General features: G+C 36.6%; 1 protein-coding gene across 4 annotated transcripts in view; it reads left to right on the top strand.

The window, feature by feature from the left end:
• The window catches only part of LOC121644965 (SH3-containing GRB2-like protein 3-interacting protein 1), a 40546-nt gene that overhangs the window by 3018 nt on the left and 12604 nt on the right, over positions 1 to 24924 (top strand). For 2 of the 4 annotated variants that reach the window (XM_041993231.1, XM_041993229.1), the window contains exons 2-9: positions 6918 to 6981; positions 7099 to 7144; positions 21976 to 22030; positions 22595 to 22770; positions 22904 to 22915; positions 23387 to 23398; positions 24316 to 24340; positions 24466 to 24529. In XM_041993231.1, the coding sequence (XP_041849165.1) occupies positions 6918 to 6981; positions 7099 to 7144; positions 21976 to 22030; positions 22595 to 22770; positions 22904 to 22915; positions 23387 to 23398; positions 24316 to 24340; positions 24466 to 24529 (454 nt within the window). Of the gene's footprint in view, positions 1 to 6917; positions 6982 to 7098; positions 7145 to 21975; positions 22031 to 22594; positions 22771 to 22903; positions 22916 to 23354; positions 23399 to 24315; positions 24341 to 24465; positions 24530 to 24924 lie in introns of those variants that run through there. The other 2 variants (XM_041993230.1, XM_041993232.1) reach the window with 2 other exon arrangements.

Raw genomic sequence — 24924 nt, 5'->3', positions numbered from 1 at the left:
ATGGATGGCAGGCTTTTGAGTGTCCTCGCAAAGAAAGGTGGTTATATTGGTCACTGATTTGTTTTTTTTGTTTTTTTTTTGAATGCCAGAAATGTATATTTGTAAATTTTGAGTTGTTATATTGGTTTCCCTGGTGAAAATAAATAAATGAAATGAAATAAATGAAACCTAGAAGTAACAAATTCATAGACTAGTTTTTCTGCAGCACCTTGAGACAGGACATTTCTCATTTTGGTAATATCTTAGAAGTGGAGAAAAGCAGTCCAAGAGAGTTGCTTGATGTTTGGGTTAGACGAAATCTCCTGTACACCACTGTAACAGCATCCATCTCAAACTTAATATCCTTGCTGACCATTTTCCAGAGCATGGTGTTAGCTTCTAGACTAATTTAGCTTTATTTTCCTTCTTTCAAGGCAGCCTCTGGCTGCAGATCATTCCAGGACTGTTTGGAAATCAGCTTGCAGAAACTGGAAGACTTCTTGAGATAGGGTATCCATGTCTGGATTAAAAAAATTAGGAAAGTGTACACTGCATTTCCTGATTTCCTGACCACTGCTGAGATCCAAGTGAGTGGGTGAGGAGGCTTGCCATCAAAGGGGTCAAAATTATCATATCAACCATTCACTCCTGTGACAGATCAATATTTAGTGGAAGCATGTTTGTTTGCCACCTGCTAACACATTTTTTAATACCCTAAACTACCTGTGCACAGCTGACAACCAGCAAAGGTATGACAGTTTTTATAGAAATAAACAGAAACAGCACAAAACTAATAGTAAAGCAGTAACAGTTGAGACTGTAACATTTACTACAAGATCTCTAATTACAGATTTGAGCTGCTGAGGAAAGAGACCATTAACGAGATGTGAGTAGGAAGCATCGCCCTTACTGGAACATAAACAATTTATATAAAGAGAACTTAAAGGTCCTATATTATACATTTTTTCAACAATTTCATATGTGTGTCAGAGCACCAACAACATTGTTTTTAAAGTATACTACCCCAAATTCAGCCTTGGTCCTTCATTTCAGCCATTCCAAATGTGGCTCTAGTGAGCTCTACTGAGAACGGGCTGTTTGTGTGTCTGAACCTTTAAATGTTCATGAGTGGTGCCTGTCCACGCCCCTCTCTAGAAGAGGATCTGGCTTTCTGCTCAGTGATTTTAGAGGGCAGGCTCAACTAGCCGGCGGGCAGGTCAATGACTGTATCCACTACTGGGGGCAGTTGTTGTTTCCCTTTGTGAGGTCACAAAGATCTCAGACTCACCTGTTTGAGCACACATTTGCTAAAAAGTGAAGCAAGCAAGTGAGAAGTGACTATTTTCTCATGTTGGGCCTCATAGACGGGCTATATGGACACATATGACTGTTGCATAATATAGGACCTTTAAGTTAAATCTCCAATAAATTATATTTTATATCTCTTTAATGCTGCAAACAGCTTTTTCTAATGAAAGAATATGCTGATGTAACAATGATCCCGATACCGCCTCCTCTTTGAGGATTGTATTCCTCACTTATGGTATGAGAGAAAAGATCAGATTATTGTGTTGGACTCAAACCGGACTTTTAAAATACATGTAAACATGTTAGTCTGATGTATATTTTGAACAAGTTAAATTTTTGAAATTCCTGCCCAGGACTTTGGCCTGGATGCATCAGAGCAAGATGATGCACGGAAAAAGGAGATGAGAATCACCAAGAACAACTACCAGGGACAACATGCATCCCATTTGTGAAAACAAAACTAACATGTATAGCACATGTGAAGTTTAAAGAGCTGCAAAGTTTTCCCGTTCACCAGTCTATATTGTTTGAATTTCCAGCTAGCTAAACGTTTTTCAGCATTTGTCTGTAAAATTGGACAAGGACATACACCAAATTAAATGAGCTACGATTATAGCTAAGCTATTAGTGTGTTGTAGCAACCGATCAGGTTGCACATGCAGGGAAGTACATCCAAATCTTACTTGATCGTCTTAATTTTCTTTGGTCCTTGTTTAAATACCTCCCACAAAGACCAGATTTAACTCTAACTTTATCTAAAATAAGAGAGATCTTAGAACTGCTTGAAGGGCTTCTAGTTTTTTTTTTTACTTTCAAGGCGTCACCCTGTAGTTCTCTAAGTTTGGGAATGGCTACTCATTTCTTAGTGAGCACTTAGTATACAGCATGCAACGCAGGTAAAATAATTATCTGCTAATGAACGTGCAACTGCGAAGTTGGACCCTGATTTATTATTTTTAGATTGAGAAAAGTAAATGTATGTTTTTTGGCATATCAATCAGGTTATGATTATGAAGCAAACACAGAAAAATAATCAACAGTACTGTAAAGTATTCCTCAGCATTGTAAAGTGGTCTAAGCAAGATTAAATGAACATAAAATTTTTTTAACTAAAAAGTATTTACAGCTAATATTATTAATTACTATGAAACCGTTTAATGAGGCTCTCCTCAGGCTAACTTTGTAAATGGGTTACAAAAACAACTTTCCATGCACAACACCATTCAGTCAGCCAACCTACTGAGACTGCCTGTTCTTATTTAGTATGCAACATGTTACATATCAGTGATAAGACTGAGTCTTTCATTATGCTCTCATCTCATACAGACCACATGCATAGCCTATTGGTGGGAAGGTTCATGACAGATTTGTCTCACCGATAAAGAATATGATCAGTAATCCAGCATGCTAGATATCTGAGGTCCTGAAATGTCATTTAGTAAAAAGATGTTTCTTTTCAAGTGTATTGAACACCAGTGTTTACATTCATGATATTTATTATTAGTTATGTTTGGCTTCAACGTATTTAACCAATTAAATTAATTTTCAAATAATCAGATTTATATTTCTTTTAATGTCTAAGTAATAAATAGTGATTCTATACTGATAATTATATACTATACTATACTATACTATACTATACTATACTATACTATACTATACTATACTGTACTATATTTTACTATACTATACTATGCTATACTATGCTATACTATACTATACTATACTATACTATACTATACTATGCTATACTATGCTATACTATACTATACTATACTATACTATACTATACTGTACTATACTATACTATACTATACTATACTATACTATACTATACTGTACTATATTTTACTATACTATACTATACTATGCTATACTATGCTATACTGTACTATATTTTACTATACTATACTATACTATACTATACTATGTTATACTATACTATACTATACTATACTATACTATACTATACTATATTACAATACACTATACTATACTATACTATACTATACTATACTATACTATACTATACTATACTATACTATATTACAATACACTATACTATACTACTGCTCATCTGCTCTTTGCGGATAATGTGGTTCTGTTGGCTTCATCGGGCCGTGATCTTCAGCTCTCACTCGAGCGATTCGCAGCTGAATGGGATGAGAATCAGCACCTCCGAATCTGAGAACATGGTCCTCAGCCGGAAAAGGGTGGAGTGCTTTCTCCGGCTCTGCAATAGGGTCCTGCCCGAAGTGGAGGAGTTCACGTATCTCGGGGTCTTGTTCACGAGTGAGGGAAGGATGGAGCGGGAGATCAACAGGCGGATTGGTGCAGCGTCAGCAGTGATGTGGACTCTGTATTGGTCTGTTGTGGTGAAGAAGGAGCTGAGCCAAAAGGCAAAGCTCTCGATTTACCGGTCGATCTACGTTCATACCCTCACCTATGGCCATGAGCTGTGGGTAGTGACTGAAAGAACAAGATCGTGAATACAAGCGGTCGAAAAAAGTTTTCTCCGCAGGGTGGCCGGGCTCTCCCTTAGAGATAGGGTGAGAAGCTCGGTGATCCAGGAGGGGCTCAGAGTAGAGTCTCTGCTCTGCTCCTCCACATCGAGAGGAGCCAGATGAGGTGGCTCGGGCATCTGGTTAGGATGCCTCCTGGACGTCTCCCTGGTGAGGTGTTCCGGGCACGTCCCACCGGAAAGAGGCCCCGGGGAAGACCCAGGACACGCTGGACAGACTACATCTCTCCGTTGGCCTGGGAACGCCTCAGGATCCCTCCGGATGAGCTGGTGAATGTGGCCGGGGAGAGGGAAGTCTGGGTTTCCCTGCTTAGGCAGCTGCCCCCGCGATCCGACTCCGGATAAGCGGAAGAAAATGGATGGATGGATAAACTATTCTATACTATACTATACTATACTATACTATACTATACTATACTATACTATAATATACTAACTATTCTATACTATACTATATTATATTACACTATAATACACTATAATACACTATACTATACTATACTATACTGTACTATACTATACTATACTATACTATACTATACTATACTATACTATACTATACTATACTATACTTTTAAAAAGCCAGAACTGTCTGTCTTGTGCCATATGAGCACAACATACAGATTAAACTGCCTGAGCAGCTTCTGGGTGAGAAAATCTGGTAGTCCAACCAACTGTCTAGATGTGTGCTTGTTTATGGAGTTGAGACTAAACTTTTGGCAATGATATTTTAACCATAGACTATATTACATATTAGGGAGCTCCTATTGCTATACCTGTTGGTTTTACTGTCATAAGTACGCATACTGTAAGTAGTACTGTAAGTCATTATTAAAATCAATTCCACCTGTGTTTTACAGTGGAAAAAAATTACATTCTTGAACAAAGATAAAAAAAAGATAAAAAGATAAGATAAAAAAAACAAACAGTGTCTATTTGGAATTTATTTGTTAATTATCAAACACAATGCTTATTTATGTGTGTGTGTGTGTGTGTATATATATATATATATATATATATATATATATATATATATATATATATATATATATATTTAAATTTTATTTATTTTATTTTTTTTCTTTAGCAACATGAAGATTTAGCTAGTGCTCATCAGAAAGGAAATGAACATCTGGAAAAAAAAAAGAATGGAAAAATACTTTTGTTCAGACATTCATGGACTTGCCAACGCTGGTGTCCCCTTTGTCCAGGGTTTAATCCCGTACTATCTCTAAACATACCGTGTTAGTGCTTAACATACAAAAAGAGACATAGTGTAAATATTGTGAACTTTGTAAACATTATCCTGTTTGCTGTTGGCATGTGCACTAAATGAACATGCTAATTTTTAAAGGTTTGAAACATTAGCTTTGTCATTGTTAGTAATTAGTTCAAAGGTCTGCTTGTAAATTTGAAATCTTCACATTTAAATGTATCAAACTTTGAAACAAACCATTGTCATTGTTATCAATTAGTTTAAGCTCTGCTAGTAAATTTGAATTCTTTACATTTGAATGTTTCACGCTGTTAGCACAGTCATCGTTAGCAATTAGCTTAAAGCTGTGCTTTAAATTGTGGGCTAATTCTTAACATTCCTACTAAGGGCTAATTCCAAAGTTTGTTACATGCTACATTATCATTTTGATGTAATAGTTATGTTTTTGACATAGACCAATATTACAAATTTGGCCATGATACGATTTGATTCAGTTCAGGACCAATTGATAGATGACAACAAGTGGTGTCATGAACAATGACTTCTATTCATAGAAAATAATAACAACAACAACATAAAATAAAACTAAAATCTCATTTTATTGCTGAGCTTAGTCTTATATTTGAATTAAAAAAGGTTTATTTTTGTTTAATTAAAATCAAATCAAATGTTTGTTTGTTGAGCTTTAAAATGTTCACATAATGTGCAAGAAAACTGATTGTTAGAAAAAATTAAATATGAACAATGCAGCATTTTCCCTCACGTACATCTTAAAAATGACAATACAGCAGCTAATCAATATTTTCAATTTGGATTGATGCTGTTGGGTTGTTGATCATTAAACTGAGTAATGATAAAGATTGACGTTTTGCACCCACAACAGTGTGTGGTTGTATTTTCATTATCACTATTTAATCTCCAAATTACAGCCTTAAACCTTTTTTTAAAATCAATTTTAAGGTCTCTAAATTTTTCAAAGGTTGAGAAAATTTAGGTTTTGTAGAAAACCTTTAGTATTTAGACGACTTTTTAAAACAAAAAAAATTAACGCTTCATGAAAAACTACTCAAACTGGCTGTGGCATTATGTGAGTGTATTACATGGTGATGTAAACAAGTGAGGGAAGAGGTTTCAGACATTTTGGGGACAATATCCCCTGTAGACTTTGATAGCATTTCACATGTCTTACAAGCACAAAAAGCAAACAACATACCTTAAGTACTGTGAGAAAAAGCCTGATATGACCTTATAGACTGTTTAATTCATAATCTTTTTATCTATTGTAAATTGTGTTATAGATATTTATTAATTGGTGTGACAAACCTTTGGTCAGTGACACCACAAACTTTGAATAAACAGGTTGGTAAAGTTGTTTGCTGAAATTTAATCAAGCATTGTTTACCTGTGCAGGGAATCCTTTAGGTGTTTCACATGCTGAATATCACCCTCTTGTTTTTCTTGCCCGCTTTATCGTCCACATTTCAGCTTCCAAACAGTGTTGAAGGGTGGTTGCGTTCAGTTTAGCAAACAACATTGTCTCTATTCTCTCTAATGAAGTGGACAGACTGATCAACCTTAGCTTTTGTCTCTTTTACATTTTATGTAGTAAAGGATGGGATGCTTTGGGGAATTACATCAGCACAACCTCAATTTATGAGGAGGCTTTTTCCAGATGGCCAGGAGTTTGTTCCAAATCGATACATTCATTTAAATAAGGATGTTGGAGTTAATGTGTTTCCTCTGTATCCTCTAGGAAATGTTCACCCACAGGTTATTACATCCTAACTCTTTTGTGTTATTTGCTGTGAAGTGCATTTAAAGACAGGGCTGTTGACTTTACAGTAGTCTCTAAAGCTATAAATAAAGCTCCCTCTCCTCCTTTCTCTATGTTAGGACTGAAAAACCGAACCAGGAAAGCCCTGGGCTTACGAAAGAAAGACAAGGATACGGATGCGACGTGAGTTTGCAGTGTCACAAAAATCTATTAAATATCTGTACTTTTCCAAATAGTTCCAGTTTAGAAAAAGCTGTATAGCTCTACTTAACCTTTTTGTCCCCTTTATATTTCAAACAGGAGCTCACCTGACAAAGAAGGAAGTGGAAGTGGAAAGAAAAGAAGTGTAAGTAATTTTTTTCTCTCGCATTTCTCACAATGAGGTGTTGTTTGACAGTATGTCAGTACAGTGAGCAGGGCTCCAAATTAGCTCCTGTCAACCTGCCAAATGTGGGTTTAAATTTGTTTTGGTGGTATAAATGAAAACCTACTGGTCAGTCCAGCAGGTGATGAATGGAGATAGTAATTTTAGTTATTTGTCTTGGCAATGCAATCCTTTCCCATAAACACCTATCACAAATTCATGGACTGCATGTTTACTTTAGTGTAAGATGTGTCATTTGTGGTGTGTGCTACTGCATGGCTGAACAAAGTGCAGCTAAATATGGAGCGAAATCTAAACAAAGTGACATATAGAAAAAACACTAAATGTAGCAGTGGTTGGACGGTATTAACAACGAGCCTGGTTACAAACAAAACAAAAAAAAAAGGAGGAGGTAGAGGAGGATGCAAACAACGGAAGAGAAGATGAAAGCCATTTGGACTTGGCTTGCAGATAGTTTGCACTAATAGGGACAAGAGTTAATGTGCAAACACAAAAACTAGCAAAGGAAAGTAAGAATATATAAAGTGGCACAGATTAAGGTGGTGCCAAGAACACAGTTGGTTTTGGCTGGAATATTTTGTAGTTTGTGAGAATCTATGTCTGCAGTGGAGTGGGTGTCTATATGCTTACATGTATTGTATAGATTTTCGTACTTCCTCACTGCCTTGGCCAGCCATTTCTCAAAACTACTGACATTGTTGAGCCTTCTGCAAAGTCAGTTAAAAAAATTTAGATAAACATGTAAGATCACGATGTTATGAAATCAGGCTTATTTTTTACAGAAAAAAAATGGCTAGTGGAAATTTTGATTGGCTGGTAACTTTAGGAATCTTGCAGCATTAGGAAAAATATGGCCCACATTCATCAAAATTATTTTGGGCATGTAGGTGCTTTGTTATTGCATGAACAAAATCCACCATAAACCACTTTATCATCTTTATTTATGAAATTTCTGATATTTTTCAAGCATTACATTTCAAATTTTTGTCATTGGGTGTCCAGAAACAGTCATTACGGATGCCATTTTAAAAATCCAAATTTGGCATTTTGTTGGTGAGAGAAGGTGATTTTCGGCATATGGGTGATTTGCCACAGCGTTTAACATCCTCACAATTAGAGGATAGCCACAGCATGACCCATTTAATACATCACAGTTTTATAGTTGTATAGGTAACTATGGTTCTTTCCCGTCTCCCAGAAGGAAGATTCTGGGAGACCAGGGGAGTATTCCATGAAAGTCGCTCAATTAGGAGAGACTTACCTGAAAAAGTCTGACTCACACTGGCGCCACCTCCTAATAGATCCTTTTCTTGATTTATGCATACGCCAGGCTCGCTTGCACGTAACTGAGATGAAGAGCAAAAAACTAAGCTGGTAAATAAAAATAGGCTATATGTACGTCTTTACCGAGGAAATTAGAGCAGTTCTAGACAGCTGTTGTGCATTTCACTTATCAGATCGTTGAGACGAGAAGGTATGCGATTAAGGATGTGTTTTTTGCAGTTTCTCATAAAGAAGCACCAGCAAGCGGACTGGATTTGTCCGATTTCCTTGTGTAAACTGGAAGGTGATGCCTCTACACTCAGTATGCAGCAGACACATACTCATCTTCAGTTGTCTGTCTGATGACACCAAAGACATGAATTATTGTCCATCTGTGGACATGAAAAAGTTGGGAGACAGTGGCCCAAGTAGGAGGCAGCATGAGTTTAGTTAAAGTATATACCCGAGCCCACCATGTTTATTACATATCAGTGGAAACACTGACCTCATTATTTAACAAATGAATTAACTCTACAGTTGGACGATTTAGCAATCAGTAGCTACGTTTACATGGACAAATATATGATTTTTTCAGTTGTAAAGTTATTGAAGAATTATTAATTAAGTGGGTCATTAATGTTTTATGGTGATGGACTTGCTGCTGCCTCCTACTCAGGGTGCTGTCTTTCGACTTCCCCTTCATGTCCACTAATAGTTATCGTCTTTGGTGTCATCAGATGGACAAGGAGAACACTGCATACCTGGTGCTAAGTATCACCTTCCATTCTCCCAAGAATACATGCTGCTCGTTGGTGTTTCTTCACGGTGAAAACTTATTCAGTGTTCGAGAAACCCATTGGAATAGTCAAATACACAAAAACTGTCCGGCATCGCTCTAGTTTACTCGGTAAAGTTGAACTCATTGAACCTATTTCACTGAACAGCCCGCTTTCTGCCCTCCATCGAGTTTATGAGCATACGCAAGTGATGTGCACATAAATTACGAAAATCTCCCATTAAACCTCAAGTCATTCCATGAACGCCTAATTTAATCAAGACTGACTCAAAACAAACATCCAAACAAGTGGCTGAAGGAACAAAGGGTGAAATGAGCGAGACTAAAGGCAAAATCAGAGCACTGTTCTTGTCATCAGCAGATCAAACGCTGCTGATGGATCTGTACGAAAAATGCAAACGTATTTTCACCAAAACCAGACAAACCTGCAGCCATTAACAGAACCAGTGAGGTGGTATGGCAGAAACATGCCGACAGACCAAATACATTGGTCATGTAAGTTTTCTTGGTCAAATATAATTCACTTTTGTTATATTTGTGGGAGTGGTAGAGCAGCAGTTACGGGAATAGCTTTGGGCTTGGTAAACCCAGGTTTAGGCCTGTTTTATGACGATTAATATATTATTTGGGATTAAGGGCGGCGTTAATTATGGTTCTTTAATCCTCTAAAGTTCTTTAAAATGTCTGTTAAATGTTTTACATAACTAACCTTATCTTTTATTTCTATTTCACTGATGGATAAACTTTAAAAGTGACTAAGTAACTATATTAACATTAGTCTGACCACAACTACATTTTAGTTAGTAAGTTAACCCCACTGACCTAGTAAACACTAAACTATATAACCATCCTTTCATGAAATAAAATTCAATGAATAAAATTAATATTTTAAAATCAAAATAATGTCTACTATTATATCTGTCCAAAAGTTATCTGAGTGGACAATGATGAATGTGGCAGTAAGTTAAAGTAAAATATAAATGTCTTCAATGAGAGTAAACAGCTTGGGTGTCTTTGAATTAATGGTAAATGCAGTTAGACTTTTTTTCTTACACATACTGTACGTTGCAACCCTTTGCATATAATGTTTTATTTTTACATTATTAAGGTCTTTATTTATTTTAGAAGCAAAAAGAACGCATTTGTTTGATTTGAATAGATTTTGTATTATCTTATTACATGATGTGAGTAGCATCTGTGTGATATTTATCTAAAGGCATGATCTTTTGAGAGTCCCGTTTCGACCACCAGGATGTTCTTTGAAACAAGACTTAAATAAGCTAGACAGTTATCCTGGTCCGGAGCAGACTTTTTTACTAGCACTAGTTACATAGTAACTCAGTTGGGACTTATTTAAGCCACATTGATGGAAAGGAACTCTCTCCTTGATGAGCCACGCTTATCAAAATAAGCGAGACTTTCCCTTAATCCTTCTGCATGGATTACCCTTCTGGTTACAAAGTGAATAATTCTGAAATTGCCACCATTTTGTTCTGTGTTTACAATCCATATGCATCTTTCCTAAACCGATGACCCCATTGTACAACCTCTCCCTTAACCTGCAGTGAAAGCAGCTTGCAGGCTTATTGGGCTCCGTCAGTCCAGGAGAGACGAGAATGGAGCAACATTCTGTCGTCCTGCAACGTCCCAACCAGCAGTGGTCAGGGTCCACAAACATTAAATCTCCGTCCTTCAAACACCACTATGGACATGCCAGTATCTTTATGAAATGTCAAGATCAACGGCAACGTTGCATTTAATTTTAAATAGGTCGTCGCCTGTCTTTCTGTCTTAATGACCTTGCTTGCTGAGACAGAAAGACAGCAAGCCTGCAAGCTGCTTTCACAACGATGCGCTGTCACAGACATAATCTGGCGTGTCTGCAGCCCGGCGAGTTACTTACTAAAATGTTTCCAAACCAACGTAAAAGATCAAGCTAGTCCGTTATAGCCTACATGGTGTATGTACGTCACTTGAGATGCACATTAATCTGTGCAAACCTACACATATTTTTCTTAGGAGTTACCACTAATGTGAAAAGTCTGCAACCAGCCCACAGTGGCAAACTGCTGAGACCGTTGAGGAAACGGTAACTACCGTTGTAGCGAGAGTGGCTGGCCTGGATCTTAGCATCTCTCTCTCTCTCTCCCCGCCGCCATCCTCCCCTCGCCCTCCCTCTGCTTGTAGCTGTTTAGAACAACTGCACAAAACTGACGTTACTCCATCTGCGATCGACAAGTTTTGCCTCACGTCAGGTCCCGGATGTGTGGCACAAAAGTTTGAATTTCAGATCTGAATTTGTATTTCAGATCTGAATTTGAATTTCAGATCTGAATTTGAATGGAGAGAACTGAAACTGAACTATAAAAATGAATTAGGGAATGAATTTTTTCAAATACAAAAGTTTCAACTTTACCAATATACACATTCAAAAAACAAAGATTCAATATCAAATATGGTCATTTGGATTCAGTTTTTTTAAGCAATTATTCAAACAGGCATATTCAGATTCAAATTGAATGATTCAAATTCAAATATAAAGAATTCAGATTCGCTCCCCAGTGGCACAAAGCTTATCCAATAGTTTATTGTCATTTGCACGTAAGGAAACAAGTTTCCCTGAACAATGAAAATCCTACTTTGCCGTCCACCCTGAATGTCAAAAACATTATAAAATAAATAAACAATTAAAAAAAAACTAGATAGAAGATAAAGATAACATAAAAAAAACTTGGAGTAAATGATCTATGTACATAAATGTGCAGTGTGCCACATTCAACAACAATCAGCTATGCAAAAAAAAAAATAAGAAAAGAAAAGCAAACTCATGAGATAGACGATAAGATGCATTTGCAATATTTATTATAAATAATAAGACACATAAAACAGTAAACAATTTTATTACAACTGTCTAAAATCACTAACACAATCACTATCCCTGTTCCACAAGCACCCTTCCCTCATATGTTCCCGCTGTGAGTAGACTATAGTCATTACAGATTGGTATACTTAAGTTACACCACAATTCTGTTACCTTAACTAATCTTACCTAATAACCCCTCTTTATAATTTATGAATAACAGAAAATAAATATTCACTCATGGTAGAAAATGTATTGTTTATTGAACACGTATTCCAAGTTCAGATAGGGATGACAGATGTGAAACTGACCTTCTGATGCATCAGACGCCCACAGCCAGCAGATGGAGCTCTTTAATTTGGTCAAATGATTCAGAACACTAAGCCATTTTCATGCATTTGGGTCAAAGTTGGCTCGATGATTCATGAGGCCTCGGTTTCACCACCCATAGGTGCAAAGCCATTCAAACTTTTCCCGGCTGAGAGGGTTCACCTCCTTCATTTTCTCCCCAGGATACACGTGGGTAATGTGAGCAGCACGGGTACGTGGGCGAGCAGCATCTACTTTATTGTTTAAGCCTATTTGTTCGACGTTTTTCTGAAATGATTGTTTTTTGACCTTTGGGAGAGTATTCAACAAATGTTGTTCTGTTGGTGGATGCAAGAAATTCTGTGAGTTTTATACAGATCACAATTTTTGACTTTCTTAGCCTACCTGCCACATGCCAAGCGGCAGCTGCTAATAGGCTACCTAAGTTACAACTATAAAGTGCTGATGGCTTGTCATTCTTGTGAACTTACCATCGCCAAATTGAGGTTGGACATCTCTCTTCTTACAAACAGCACTGATGAAAAGGATAAATTCATCTGTGAGTTTTCCACCATCGCTGCGTCCCAGGCTAAACACCTGTCCATGCTCGGCTCTGTTAACCGCAATGGCCTTTCTGAGTGCTCCCCTCCTTGTTCCACACCTTGCGGAGATGATGATAAAACCCTGCCATGGTCAGGATCCGTTGCTGCAGGTGGAGATCATACCTGTGGTACAGGTTCTGATCTACATTTAAGGGATGACATCTGGCCGAGGCTCGGGGCACAACCTAAACTTCCGAGGTGTCCTACTCCATCTGCACCGAAGCATGGGCAATCAGTCAAGGGTCGTAGTTATCGTGACTCTGTTGCCACTCGGCCCCGCAAAACTGAAGAAGTACTGCATCTTGAAAAGGTTTCAGGTTTCAAGCTTTAGAAGATCTTGATTGTCAGCCCCAATGCCCACAGCCAGAACACGCCGGCTCAGCTGTTGCTTCCGAAACAAGGGATCCACCTCTGACAGCAGTGCAGGGGGTTTCCCCGTCAGTGGCGCCTCCTTTTAGAAGAATAACATTGCCTCGGAAAGTTATAACTCCTTCTGGACCCACATATTTTCTGAACCCGTCTTCCACGGTGTCCCAATCTAACCAAAACAGACCACGGAGTACATCATTTTGAAGTCCCTCTCCACCTGACGTCCTTGTTGTGGGCTCGTCCATCATTCGTCACGCATCCTTCCCTGCTGCAAAAACTCATTGCTTCCCGGGAGCTAAAGTAGAGGACATTACCGAAGTAATCCCAAAGTGTGTTGAAAATCATCCATCTATTTCCACAATTGTTGTGCATGTCGGACTAAATGACATTAAGTTGCAACAATCGGAAAAACTTAAAGATGACTTCATCTACCTGCTGCTCACGCTGAAAGTGACAGGTAAACGACACGTCATTTCCGGTCCCGTCCCACCTCCCTGTTTTGGTGACGTCAAGTTCAGTCGTGTACGCCAGCTTCATATCTGGCTAAAAGCATACTGTAATATCACAAACGTTATATATGTTGACAATTTTGTTGCTTTCTATAACAAACCAGTACTTTTTAAAACTGATTGTTTTCATCCCAACTACAAAGGCTCCTCACTGCTGTCTATGAACATTGATATGGCTGTACAAGCAAGTAAAATCCTCTGACAATCAGATGCCATTAGTACACAAAATCAAGAAATGTTAAAAATTCCTGTTATAATTTCAAACAGATTGAAAAGGATACACAAACCTAGACATCATAGTGTATGTTCAAACATTAAGCTCTGTCAAACCTCAATAGCCTTGGCTGGAGAATCTACATTAAATTTAGAACCATTGCATCTAGCACTTCTAAATATTCAATCAAGTCTTTTTTAATTAATGATTTTATTACACAGCATAAGCTGGACCTATTGCATTTTAATGAAACATGGCTGGATGAAAATAATAGAGCAGTAACTCTTAACGAATCCGTGCCTCCAAACTAGTTCTTAGATGAAATTGGAACAGGGAAAAAGGGAGGTGGAGTGGCAGTTTTATTCAATATTAAGCTAAGTTGTAAACAGCTGTCATTTGGCACGTATTGCTCTTTTGAGTATTTGGCTGTTGCACTATCCTGCAGAGTCAAAACTGTTTTAATAATAATTTACAGGCCACCAAAATATTCTGCTCTCTTTATTAATGTTTTTATGGAATTGGTTTCAGCTGCTATAACCAAGTTTGACAGTGTTATAATCTCTGGGGATTTTATTTTGGACTGTCACAACATGTCAGTGAACCCACTCATAACAGAGGCCATATACTGGACCTAGTGATATCTAAGGATTGTAATGTTTCAAATGTCACTGTTTTTGACCCTGCTCTCTCTGATCATTTTTGTATTTGCTTTGATTGGAATGTTTCTTGTCCAAAAAATGCTCACTCTCAGTTAGTTAAAAAAAGATTTATTAGTGACTATTGTGGTGAAATATTTTTTGAAGAAATTTCTTGTCTGTAATGGATAAAATTGCACCTCTTACAGCAAAAGTCAGATCACATAAGCCAAAAGCCCCATGGAGAAATGCTCCACGGGTGAAACAACAAAAAAGAACATGTCGAAAGGCAGAACGTGAATGGCGGAAAACTAAATTATCAATTCATTTGGATATCTATAAACAATCATTGCAAAAATACAATCTTGAATTAAGAAATGCAAGGAATATATTTCTGTCACATGATCAAATTTGAGACTATAGATCAAAAGACACTAACATAAACTGTATCTCCCCTTAAACCCTCCACGTGCTGCCTTGATCCACTACCTACTGATTTTCTAAAAATAGTTTTTCGTTGTCTGGAGAAAGATATTTTACAAATTGTTACCATCTCTTTGGTCTCTGGTGTTTTTCCTAAGGCCCTTAAAACTGCAGTGATTAAACCACTTTTAAAAAAGCCTAATTTGGACCGAACTATCCTTAATAATTATAGGCCTATATATCAAATCTGCCATTCATTAACAAAATAGTTGAGAAAATTGTTTTTAGACAAGTTACACATTTTTTAAAGGTAAATAATTATCTTGCTTCCTTTCAGTCAGGATTTCGGGACGCTCACAGCACTGAGACTGCTCTTATCAAAGTCCTTAACGATATACGTTCTGATTTAGATTCTGGTAATGTTTCCATTCTTGTGCTGCTAGATTTGACAGTAGCATTTGATACGGTTGATCATCATATCCTACTACACAGACTGGAGCACTTCTTTGGGTTTTCATCCACTGTTCTTAGTTGGTTTAAGTCATACCTCAGTGACAGAGAATATTTTGTATCAATTGGTGACTGTAGCTCTGATAAATTTCCTGTAACATGCGGTGTCCCTCAAGGTTCAATCCTTGGCCCTCTATTATTTAATCTTTATATTATGCTTTTAACAAAACTGTTTAAAAATGATAATATTTCTTATATATATGCAGATGACACACAAATATATGTTTCTGTCACTCCTGATGATCACAGTCGTCTGGGCTCACTAGTGCAGTGTATGAAGAAAGTGGGTCAATGGATGTGCAATAATTTCCTTCAACCAAATGAAGATAAAACTGAGGTCATTGTTTTTGGTTCTATGAAAGATCGTCAAAGTGTATCAAAGTGTATATACGATCAGCCTAATGGTCTGTCTTTTACCTGCAAAAATCAAGCCAAAAGTCTTGGTGTTACTTTTGACTGTGACTTAACTTTTAACAGTCATATCAAAATGATAACTAAGTCAGCATTTTATCATCTAAAAAACATTACACGGCTTAGGGACTTTATATCCAGACAAGACATAGAAAAACTTGCCCATACATTTATTTCAAGTAGGCTGGACTACTGTAACGGTTTATTTACAGGTCTCTCAAAGTCAGCTGTCAGACAGTTACAAATGATACAAAATGCTGCCGCTAGGGTAGTCACAAAAACCAAAAAAAGACACCATATTACTCCTGTACTAAGATCATTGCACTGGCTTCCAGTTCCTCAAAGAATTGATTTTAAAATCCTTTTAATGGTTCATAAGTCTTTGAAAGGTCAAGGTCCAAAATATTTATCTGACCTTTTAACCCCACATGAATCCCTTAGGCCTCTCAGATCAGCTGGTACTGGTCTTTTAGAAGTTCCTTGGGTCCAGAGTAAACATGGTGAAGCTTCATTTAGTGTCTACGCTTCCCAACTGTGGAACTCCTCACCTGAAAATTTTCGTTGTGAAATGGTGCTCAACACCTTTAAGTCTAAATTAAAGACCTACCTTTTTAACATAGCTTATGATTAATTTTTTTCTCTCTTTTTTACTTGTCTGTATGTTTTATTGTATTTGGGTATTTTAGCCTCATTTTATGCTTATTTTTATTGTAAACTTTTCTTAAATTGCTTTTTTTTTTGTTTGTTTGTTTTTGTTGTTGATGTTGATGATCTCCATGTAAAGCACCTTGAGTTGTCTTTCACATGAAAAGTGCTACACAAATAAACTTAACATTGACATTGACAGTTTTGGAAAAACATTTTAATAAGACAAACTTAAGACCAGGTTCATATTTTAGACTCATGGCTTAAACAGCTTTGGGAAGAAGCTGTTCAGAAGTTTTAGATCTTAATGTCAAGTATGAAGTAAAGCTAGAAAATGTAGAAATGTAAATCTAAATTCATGAACAAACTACAGAAAAAATTTCCATTTTTATCTTGGTGGTGATGCATGACATGTAGAGCAGGGAGCTAGAAGCTTACATCAGTTCTGCATAAAGGCAAAAGTCTCTTTTTCTTTTATAGGTGTTTGTATGTGTTTATGTTTATTTATCATGTTATTGCTTTATAAAGGCACAAACATCAAACTGAAAACATACATTTGTCAGGCCTGGAAGTGACGCTGTACCTCTTCAACTGTAGTGTTGTGGCCAGGATAAATTTGGACCAAGTGTCTTTCTGTGGTTTTGTGCAGACGCACACATTTCTTGAAACAGCGTCATTATGGAAAACTTTTTCCAACAAAATTGGTTCCCTTACCCGTGTGGTGCAGACAAAATTAAGTTTGAATGAGTATATGTGCCTCTAAAGTTTTGACTGGTAGTGTAGATAGACATACTTTATTGATTCAAAACAGAGAAATTAGGGGTTGAAACAGCATATTTGCAAGCAAACAATAAAAGCCTGCAAGGATAAAACAAACATAAACAATATGAGATAAAAAGTATAAGAAAAAAAGAGTGATTTGTAAACCTCAAATTATTATACATATATACCTGGGATGGGCTATATCAACATTTTATCCTATCAGTATAATATCATTCATTTAATAGAACTTTTTCATTGATACCAATACTGATACCAATATTTATATTTATGTTTTTACCCCTTAAAGGTAAATCACACACTTGCATAGTGTGCATTAATATATTTTTTCAAGGGCAATATGAAATATGAATAAATCTGATGAACATAAATGTTTGAAAGAAATGCTTATAAAATGATAATCAAATGTATCAGTTAGTAAATAACATACAAATAAGATGTAAAGAAATATTTTCTAAAAGGTAATGAAATAATTAGATTACAAATAAATATAAAATTAATCAACTTTCTTAAATGAAAAAAACTGCTCAAGACCCTGCATTCAAAACACTACATCATTGCTAACACCAGCATCATCATCATCATCATCATCATCATCATCATCATCATCTTCATCATCATCATCATCATCATCGTGACATCATGCCTTCTGATTGATCATGTGACATGGAGGACATGAATTGCATGTTTTCAATTAGCACAGTTGTATTACAATATTTAAATAAGTACTGATTTATTGCCCATCTTTAATTTTCATATATATATATGTTATCATTCTAGTGCAATAATAAATACAGTAATTACAAATGTACAAATGTTTAGAGTATAGTGTGTTGAGCCCTGACAGTGACATACTAATATAGAGAGATGGTCTAAGTTTACAGCTTGTGCAGCTTTGATAATTAATTAATTTATTTATCTATTTATTTATTTATTTAGTTTTAAGCAGCACAATAGAATTCCTACCTCACAAATAGATGTTCCTGGGTATAAGTGCTATAGAAAGGACAGGGTTACTGGAAGAGGAGGAGGGGTTCTGGTTTATATCAAAGACTTGTTTAACACTAAGGAAGTCCAATTAGATGAAACTCTATAAACTGAGAGTGTATGTGTAAATGTGGCTTTATCCCCACGCATGATGTTTAACATCCTAGTAGTGTATAACCCACAATCTAGTTGCTTACAAACATTTTATCAAAATTTGGAAAAAATACTCAAAAGTTTTAAATCCAATAGTGAAGTGCTTATTTATGGGGACTTTAATGTTAATTGGTTGGATAAATCTGGTAGGAAACAACTTAAAGAATTAACATTGAAATATGATTTATATCAGTTTATAAATGGACCAACTCGCCTAACAAAAACATCACAGACCGCAATAGATTTAGTATTCTCAAATAAACCTGAAAGACTCTTAAAAACACAATTTGGTGTGTGGTTTTTCAGATCATAACATGATATTAATTCCGATGATATTAATTCCAGAAAACTCACTAAAAAGCATCAAACTGAATATAAAAATAATCAGAACGTACTAAAGTTAATAATTCCACGCAAGGACACTACTAAATTTGAGAATAAGTTAACAAACACCAATTGGGATGAAGTTTTGAAACATAGTCAAGTGAATGACTGATATATTTACCTCAACTATGAGTAATATTTTAGAGAAGCTCTTAAAACTATGTAAAAGGCCACAAAGAAAAGCACAGCTTCCATGGGTAAGTGATGCAGTACGACAGATAATTAAAAAACGAGACTTTGCTCTAAAAACCTATCTCAAGACCAGATATGACACAGATTTATTATTATTTAAAGGCTTACGAAATCAAGTAGTAAAAGAATTACGGAGTTCAAAAGCAAACTATTACATGAAAACTTTAACTGAAGCTAAGGGAAACTGTAGAGCAATATGGAAGCAAATTAATAGTCTGACTAAACCTAATACCAATAGAAGCAATTCATATGAACTAAAATTTGAAGGACAAAACATATCAGACCATGTCCAAGTTGCTAATGCTTTTAATAAATTTCTCATTAAATCTGTACAGGATCTTGCTTTTAAATTTTCAGATGACGAGCCCAATAGTAACAATTTAAGTATAATACCAGCAGTAGATGAGAATTATTTTAATATCAGAGAAGTGGATCAGTCGATGGTATTGAAAGCTATATCATACCTGAACACCACTCTATCTAAGGACATGTGCCCAAATAATATGCCCAAATTATTATCTTGCCTTTGACCCATATTATAAATGTTTCTATTAAAACTGGGAAATTTCCGGATACTTGGAAAAAATCACTAGTTAAACCCATCTTTAAGTCCGGGGATACCACAGGCATCAGTAACTATCAACCAATAAGTCTAGTTCCAGTGATGTAAAAAATATTGGAAAAAATAGTTTCAGAACAGCTAACTCAATATTTAGAAACACATCACTATGTACATCCACAACAGTATGGTTTTAGACCGAATTATTCGACTGAATCAGCCGTTTGCACATTATTAGAAAATATAGTGCAGCCACTTGATAAAGGAAACATGGTGGGTGCAGTATTCCTGGACTTGAAGAGGGCATTCGATACTGTAAACCACAGACGTCTTATCTCAAAACTGTCATCCTTCAATATGTCACACCAGGCACTCTCATGGTTCGAATCATATTTACAGAGTCGAGAACAATGTGTAGTCATTGACAATGTAAAATCTGCCCCATGTAAATTTAATACAGTAATCCCTCAGGGAACCATACTGGGGCCTATTCTTTTCAGCCTGTATGTGAACGAACTGCCTGTGTGTCCTGAAGTTGGCCTCCAAATGTACGCCGACGACACTGTGGTTTATGTGTCTGGGAAAACTCCTGCTGCTATCGGCAGTACATTGACAAAAAGTCTTGAGAAAGTGTCAACATGGCTAAACAACTCATATTTAACATTAAATATAAAGAAAACTAAATCTATTTGGTTTTCCATAAAAAGAATTTGAACATCAAATAACTTAAATATAAAAATGAATGGTGAATTCATCAAACAAGTAGAGCAAGAAAAATATTTAGGAGTCATATTAGATTCTCAGCTAAACTTTAAATATCATATCAAAAGCATCTCAAATAAAATGAAGGTCAGTATAAACTGTTTCAGAATGATTAGGAGCTATCTGACATTTTCTGAACACAATGATCCTGTCTCATCTGTCGTACTGCACCACTGTTTGGTCTCAGACCAGTCAAACCGCCCTAAAGCCTATTGAGAGGCTTTATAATAGGGCCTTCAAAATTTTAGATAAAAAGCCCATTCAATTCCATCACTGCAATATTTTAAGTAAACACAAAATCTCAAACTTTATGAATTTTGTTCATTTTAGCCATTTAAAGTTGTTCTTTAAATGTTTGACTGGACTTGCACCTCAGCCACTTTGTAAATTTGTGAACAGACTGGAAACCCCCAGAGCAACAAGAGCAGCTACATGTGGAGACTGTAAAGTTCCATTTTGTAAAACATCTTTTGCACAGAATGTTTTTTCTGTCAAAGGGACCAATCTGTGGAACTCTCTCTCGGCTAATATAAAGACAATAACTAAACTGTCCACCTTCAAAAAGCAAAATCCTGGCTCATAGAGCAACAGCAGTGTAACCATGTCATTTGAAATGTGTATGTGTGTGTATGTGAGGTGTGCATATGTGTGAGCTTGAGCGTGTGTGTATATATATATATATATACCTCATGGACTTTTACTAGTGCTAACTGGTCTCAGAACATTTTATTGTATTTACTGTTATTTTTCACTTTTCATTTAATCTTACTGTTAAAAGCCCTTCTAGGGACAGGTGTTGCGAATTAGCCATGGCTATAAACACTGTGATACATGCATCAGATTATTTTAACACAATAATCTATGTTTATTGTATCTGTCCCTATTAAATAAAAAATAAATAAAATAAAAATAAATAAATAAGCATGCATCATATTTGTAACCCTTGTGAATGCTTCCTTTCAACCTCAGCTGGCTTTGACAACATAATAGATGGTTGATAATGATAGAAATGATGATTTCTTTTTATTTTTTATTTTTTTTTTATTTTTTTTTTATGCTAGAAAAAGGCCAATGGGGCTCCAAATGGTTTCTACGGTGAGATTGACTGGGACAGATATGTAAGCATCCACAACCTTTTCCTTGTCTTTCTTGTCCTCTTTTGTTTGCATGTGCATGCAGGAGCTGACATAAAATACTCCCTATGCTACTGTCATGTGACTGATTAAACCGTGCAAATAGAGGGATAGCTACATGTTGTGTGAGACAGCAGGAGCTTCAGGCAAGAAGTTCAACATCTCAGGCAGAACATATGTGTTCTCTATGTTCTAATCTGCATTTATATGCAGTGCTAAAGAGTTTCTTTTGTCGAGGAGCTGATAAGTGTGTAATGTGATAGAAATGACTATAACTTCTTTTCTTTTTTTTGCAGGCCTCTCCTGATGTGGACGAGGAGGGCTTCAGCCTCCGGCCTGGTGATGAAGATGATATCCTTCCAGCTAAAGGGAAAAGCAGCAGTCTTGGGACTTATCGCCTGCAAAACTATTGACCTGTTTGGCTGAGTGACTCATTGGTTGAGCGCTTCTCAGCATTAAGCAGGCCAAATCAATAGTCCCTACATGTGTGTGTCCCTGCTGCAGCAAAAAAAAAGAAAAAAAAGAAAAAAAAGAAATGAGCAGCAGGGCATCCAAACAGAGCCATGATAGATTTGGATTAATGCCTAGTTGTCACTAAATCAACCTTCTCATTAACCACTGACACTCGGTTCAGTGATATTTTAAGTTACTTCTCCCACAGGTGTTAGTGGATAGAAGTTTGAATTGAACTTATGGAGATCTGGTACTGTGAAGACTTCCCCCATGAAGGATGTTGTAGCTGACAGACCAGGACCAGTACTGTAAACTGGGACACAGCAGGCAGAGACACTGAGCATTTGTCTCACTCTTTTTGCTCCAGCATCTCTCTGCCTTTAAATCCTGCAGACATTCAGTCTCCATCTTCTGCATTAAACATAATATACTTATTCCACTTTCCCCTTGACGAGCGTTCACCAGCTGCAAAAGAAAAGCACTTTTTTTCCTCCAGCGATTCTGAGGATGACGAGGACAGCAAGAAAAAGTTCAAAATTAAGATCAAGCCGCTGCTGTCAGACAGTGCCAGGTGTGTCCCTCCATCCATGGATGAGCTAAAAGCCTCAGTGGGAGGTCTGGCGCTTTCTCCTTCACTGGTGAGTGCTGATGAACTGGACACAAAATACTAACAGTTTCCAGCTTTATTTCCTTCTATCTGACTATCTATTAACATCTATTTAACTATCTCACTGCTTTTGTCCTTTTTACTTATCTGCTGTCTTTTTGTAGAAGAGAAGTCCGGTAAGCCTGTCACACATTTGTAAACATATCACAATCAAGAGAGATTGCATGGCATGCACCTTATAATGCCCCCCACCCCCACCCAAATTTTTCAGCATGTGTTTCCTTTCTATGTTGAAGAAAACCCCAGTTCTTTTTCTTTGTCAATTTCTTTTTAGCTAAAACTTTACTTAACCTGTCCAGCAAAGCATTAATGTTACATAATGCAAAGTAAACATAACACAAAAACAGCTCCTGTTTTTCTGGTTTTAGCTGAGCGTTCATGCCAACTGACCAGTGTGTGTCAATCGAAGGTGATGCTTGTATTGTGCACACAGTCTCCGGTGTGTTATGGCTCACGTTGCATTATTTAAGCTTTGCGGTTCAAGTAAAGAGATGCGGTGTGTGTCGTTTTAGTTGGTGTCCATTTGACTGATTTGTCACTCGCTCTCTGACCCAGGTCTGTTCTCTCTTCCTTTTTGCTGGTCTCAGAGACGCAGTCCGGTAAGTTTCTCACTCCATCTGCTGGATGAAAGCTGGAAAAACAGCTTTTTGACCTGCTGGATGACCTGTTTTTACATGGTGCAGGACAGAATCTTAACTGTACCCTGCATGTTTTAAATGTTTTCCTACTACAACACACCAGTTTTAGATTATTGAACCTCTTCATCAAGTTCTTTGCCAGCCTGTCAATGAGCCATTTATTTTAGCCAGGTACTTCTAAAAGGTGATTACTCAATCCAGTCCTACAAGATCCAGTAGGTTTTCAATGTATTCCTGCTTCAACACACCTAAATCAAACTAAATGGATCTAACAGCCTATCATGTTCTGCATTATGGCTCATTCATTTTATTCAGGTGTGTTGGAGCAGGAATACATGGAAAACCTGCTGGACTGCGGCTCTCGTAGGACAAGATTGAGTAACCCTGATCTAAAAGATGCATGTCAGGTATTTGAGGACCAGGGTTGAGAAACACTGTCGTAAAGGATGCAAAAGAATCAAGAATCCAGCTTGTTAAGTGTGATTTAGAATGAAGAAATGAAAACTATTTTTTCAAAGAAGTTTTTAAATAAAAAATTAAAATGAAAAAATAAAATCCAATAAAAACATTTAAAAAATATATAAATTAGAAAAAAATAATAAAATTAATTGTTGAAGAATACAGAAAAATATTTTTCTAAAGGTTAAAATTAAAAAATGCTAAAAATGCCAAAATGAATTAAATATTTCCTTGAAAATGAGAATAATTGACAAAGGTTGAATTTTCCCCTTCACATTAAATTGTTGAAAGAAATATGTGTTGATGTATGAATAACTGAAAGGACTTAGCATAGGATACATAGGATGTAGGATACAAGAAAGATGCATATATTATATAATCTATTGTATTGATAATTGTTTTGTTTATTTTTTTTACAGGGACAGATGAAAAGAAATTTGTCCTGTAAGTAATTCTTTGAAAAAGCTTTTTACAACCAGTCCAATAGTTTTCAAAAGCAAAATGTTTATTATGCTCACCATGAATCCGGTCCTGCAGAGCTGCAGCTGAGTTTTTGTTGTGTCTTATAGGTGAGGAAATTGCTAGACCCAGACGCTCCACCCCAACACCAACTCCTGCCTCTGAGACACCAAGGTCTGTCATTCTGTTAGCCACACTGGACATTGTCTGTTCAGATCTGATACTAACATGTGCTCTGAGTGGGTCAACACACTCAGGATAGATTCATCCAGGCAGCCACTTAAGGGTGCCCGATGTTGCCAAAAATTGTATGATATATTTCTAAAACATCTCAATAACATCACAGACGATATTTTTGTCTTTGGTCACACAATAAGTTACAGGATCAGTAACATCCTTCCACCGTTTGCTTGACTTACAGCAAAATAAAGCCTCTGTAATCACATGCGTTCCTGCCAGGGGTACTTATTTATTTTATCACCACATCAGCCTCCTGTGAGTGCTTTGGGATGCAGGAGGAGCCCGTGGCAGCATTTCTGCACATTGATAAGAATAAAAACGATATGTGC

The sequence above is a fragment of the Melanotaenia boesemani genome, chromosome 8 (assembly GCF_017639745.1).
Source record: "Melanotaenia boesemani isolate fMelBoe1 chromosome 8, fMelBoe1.pri, whole genome shotgun sequence".
Taxonomy (NCBI): Eukaryota; Metazoa; Chordata; class Actinopteri; order Atheriniformes; family Melanotaeniidae; genus Melanotaenia; species Melanotaenia boesemani.
The sequence above is the reverse complement of the archived record's forward strand: the minus strand, read 5'-3'. Positions and strand labels throughout refer to the sequence as shown.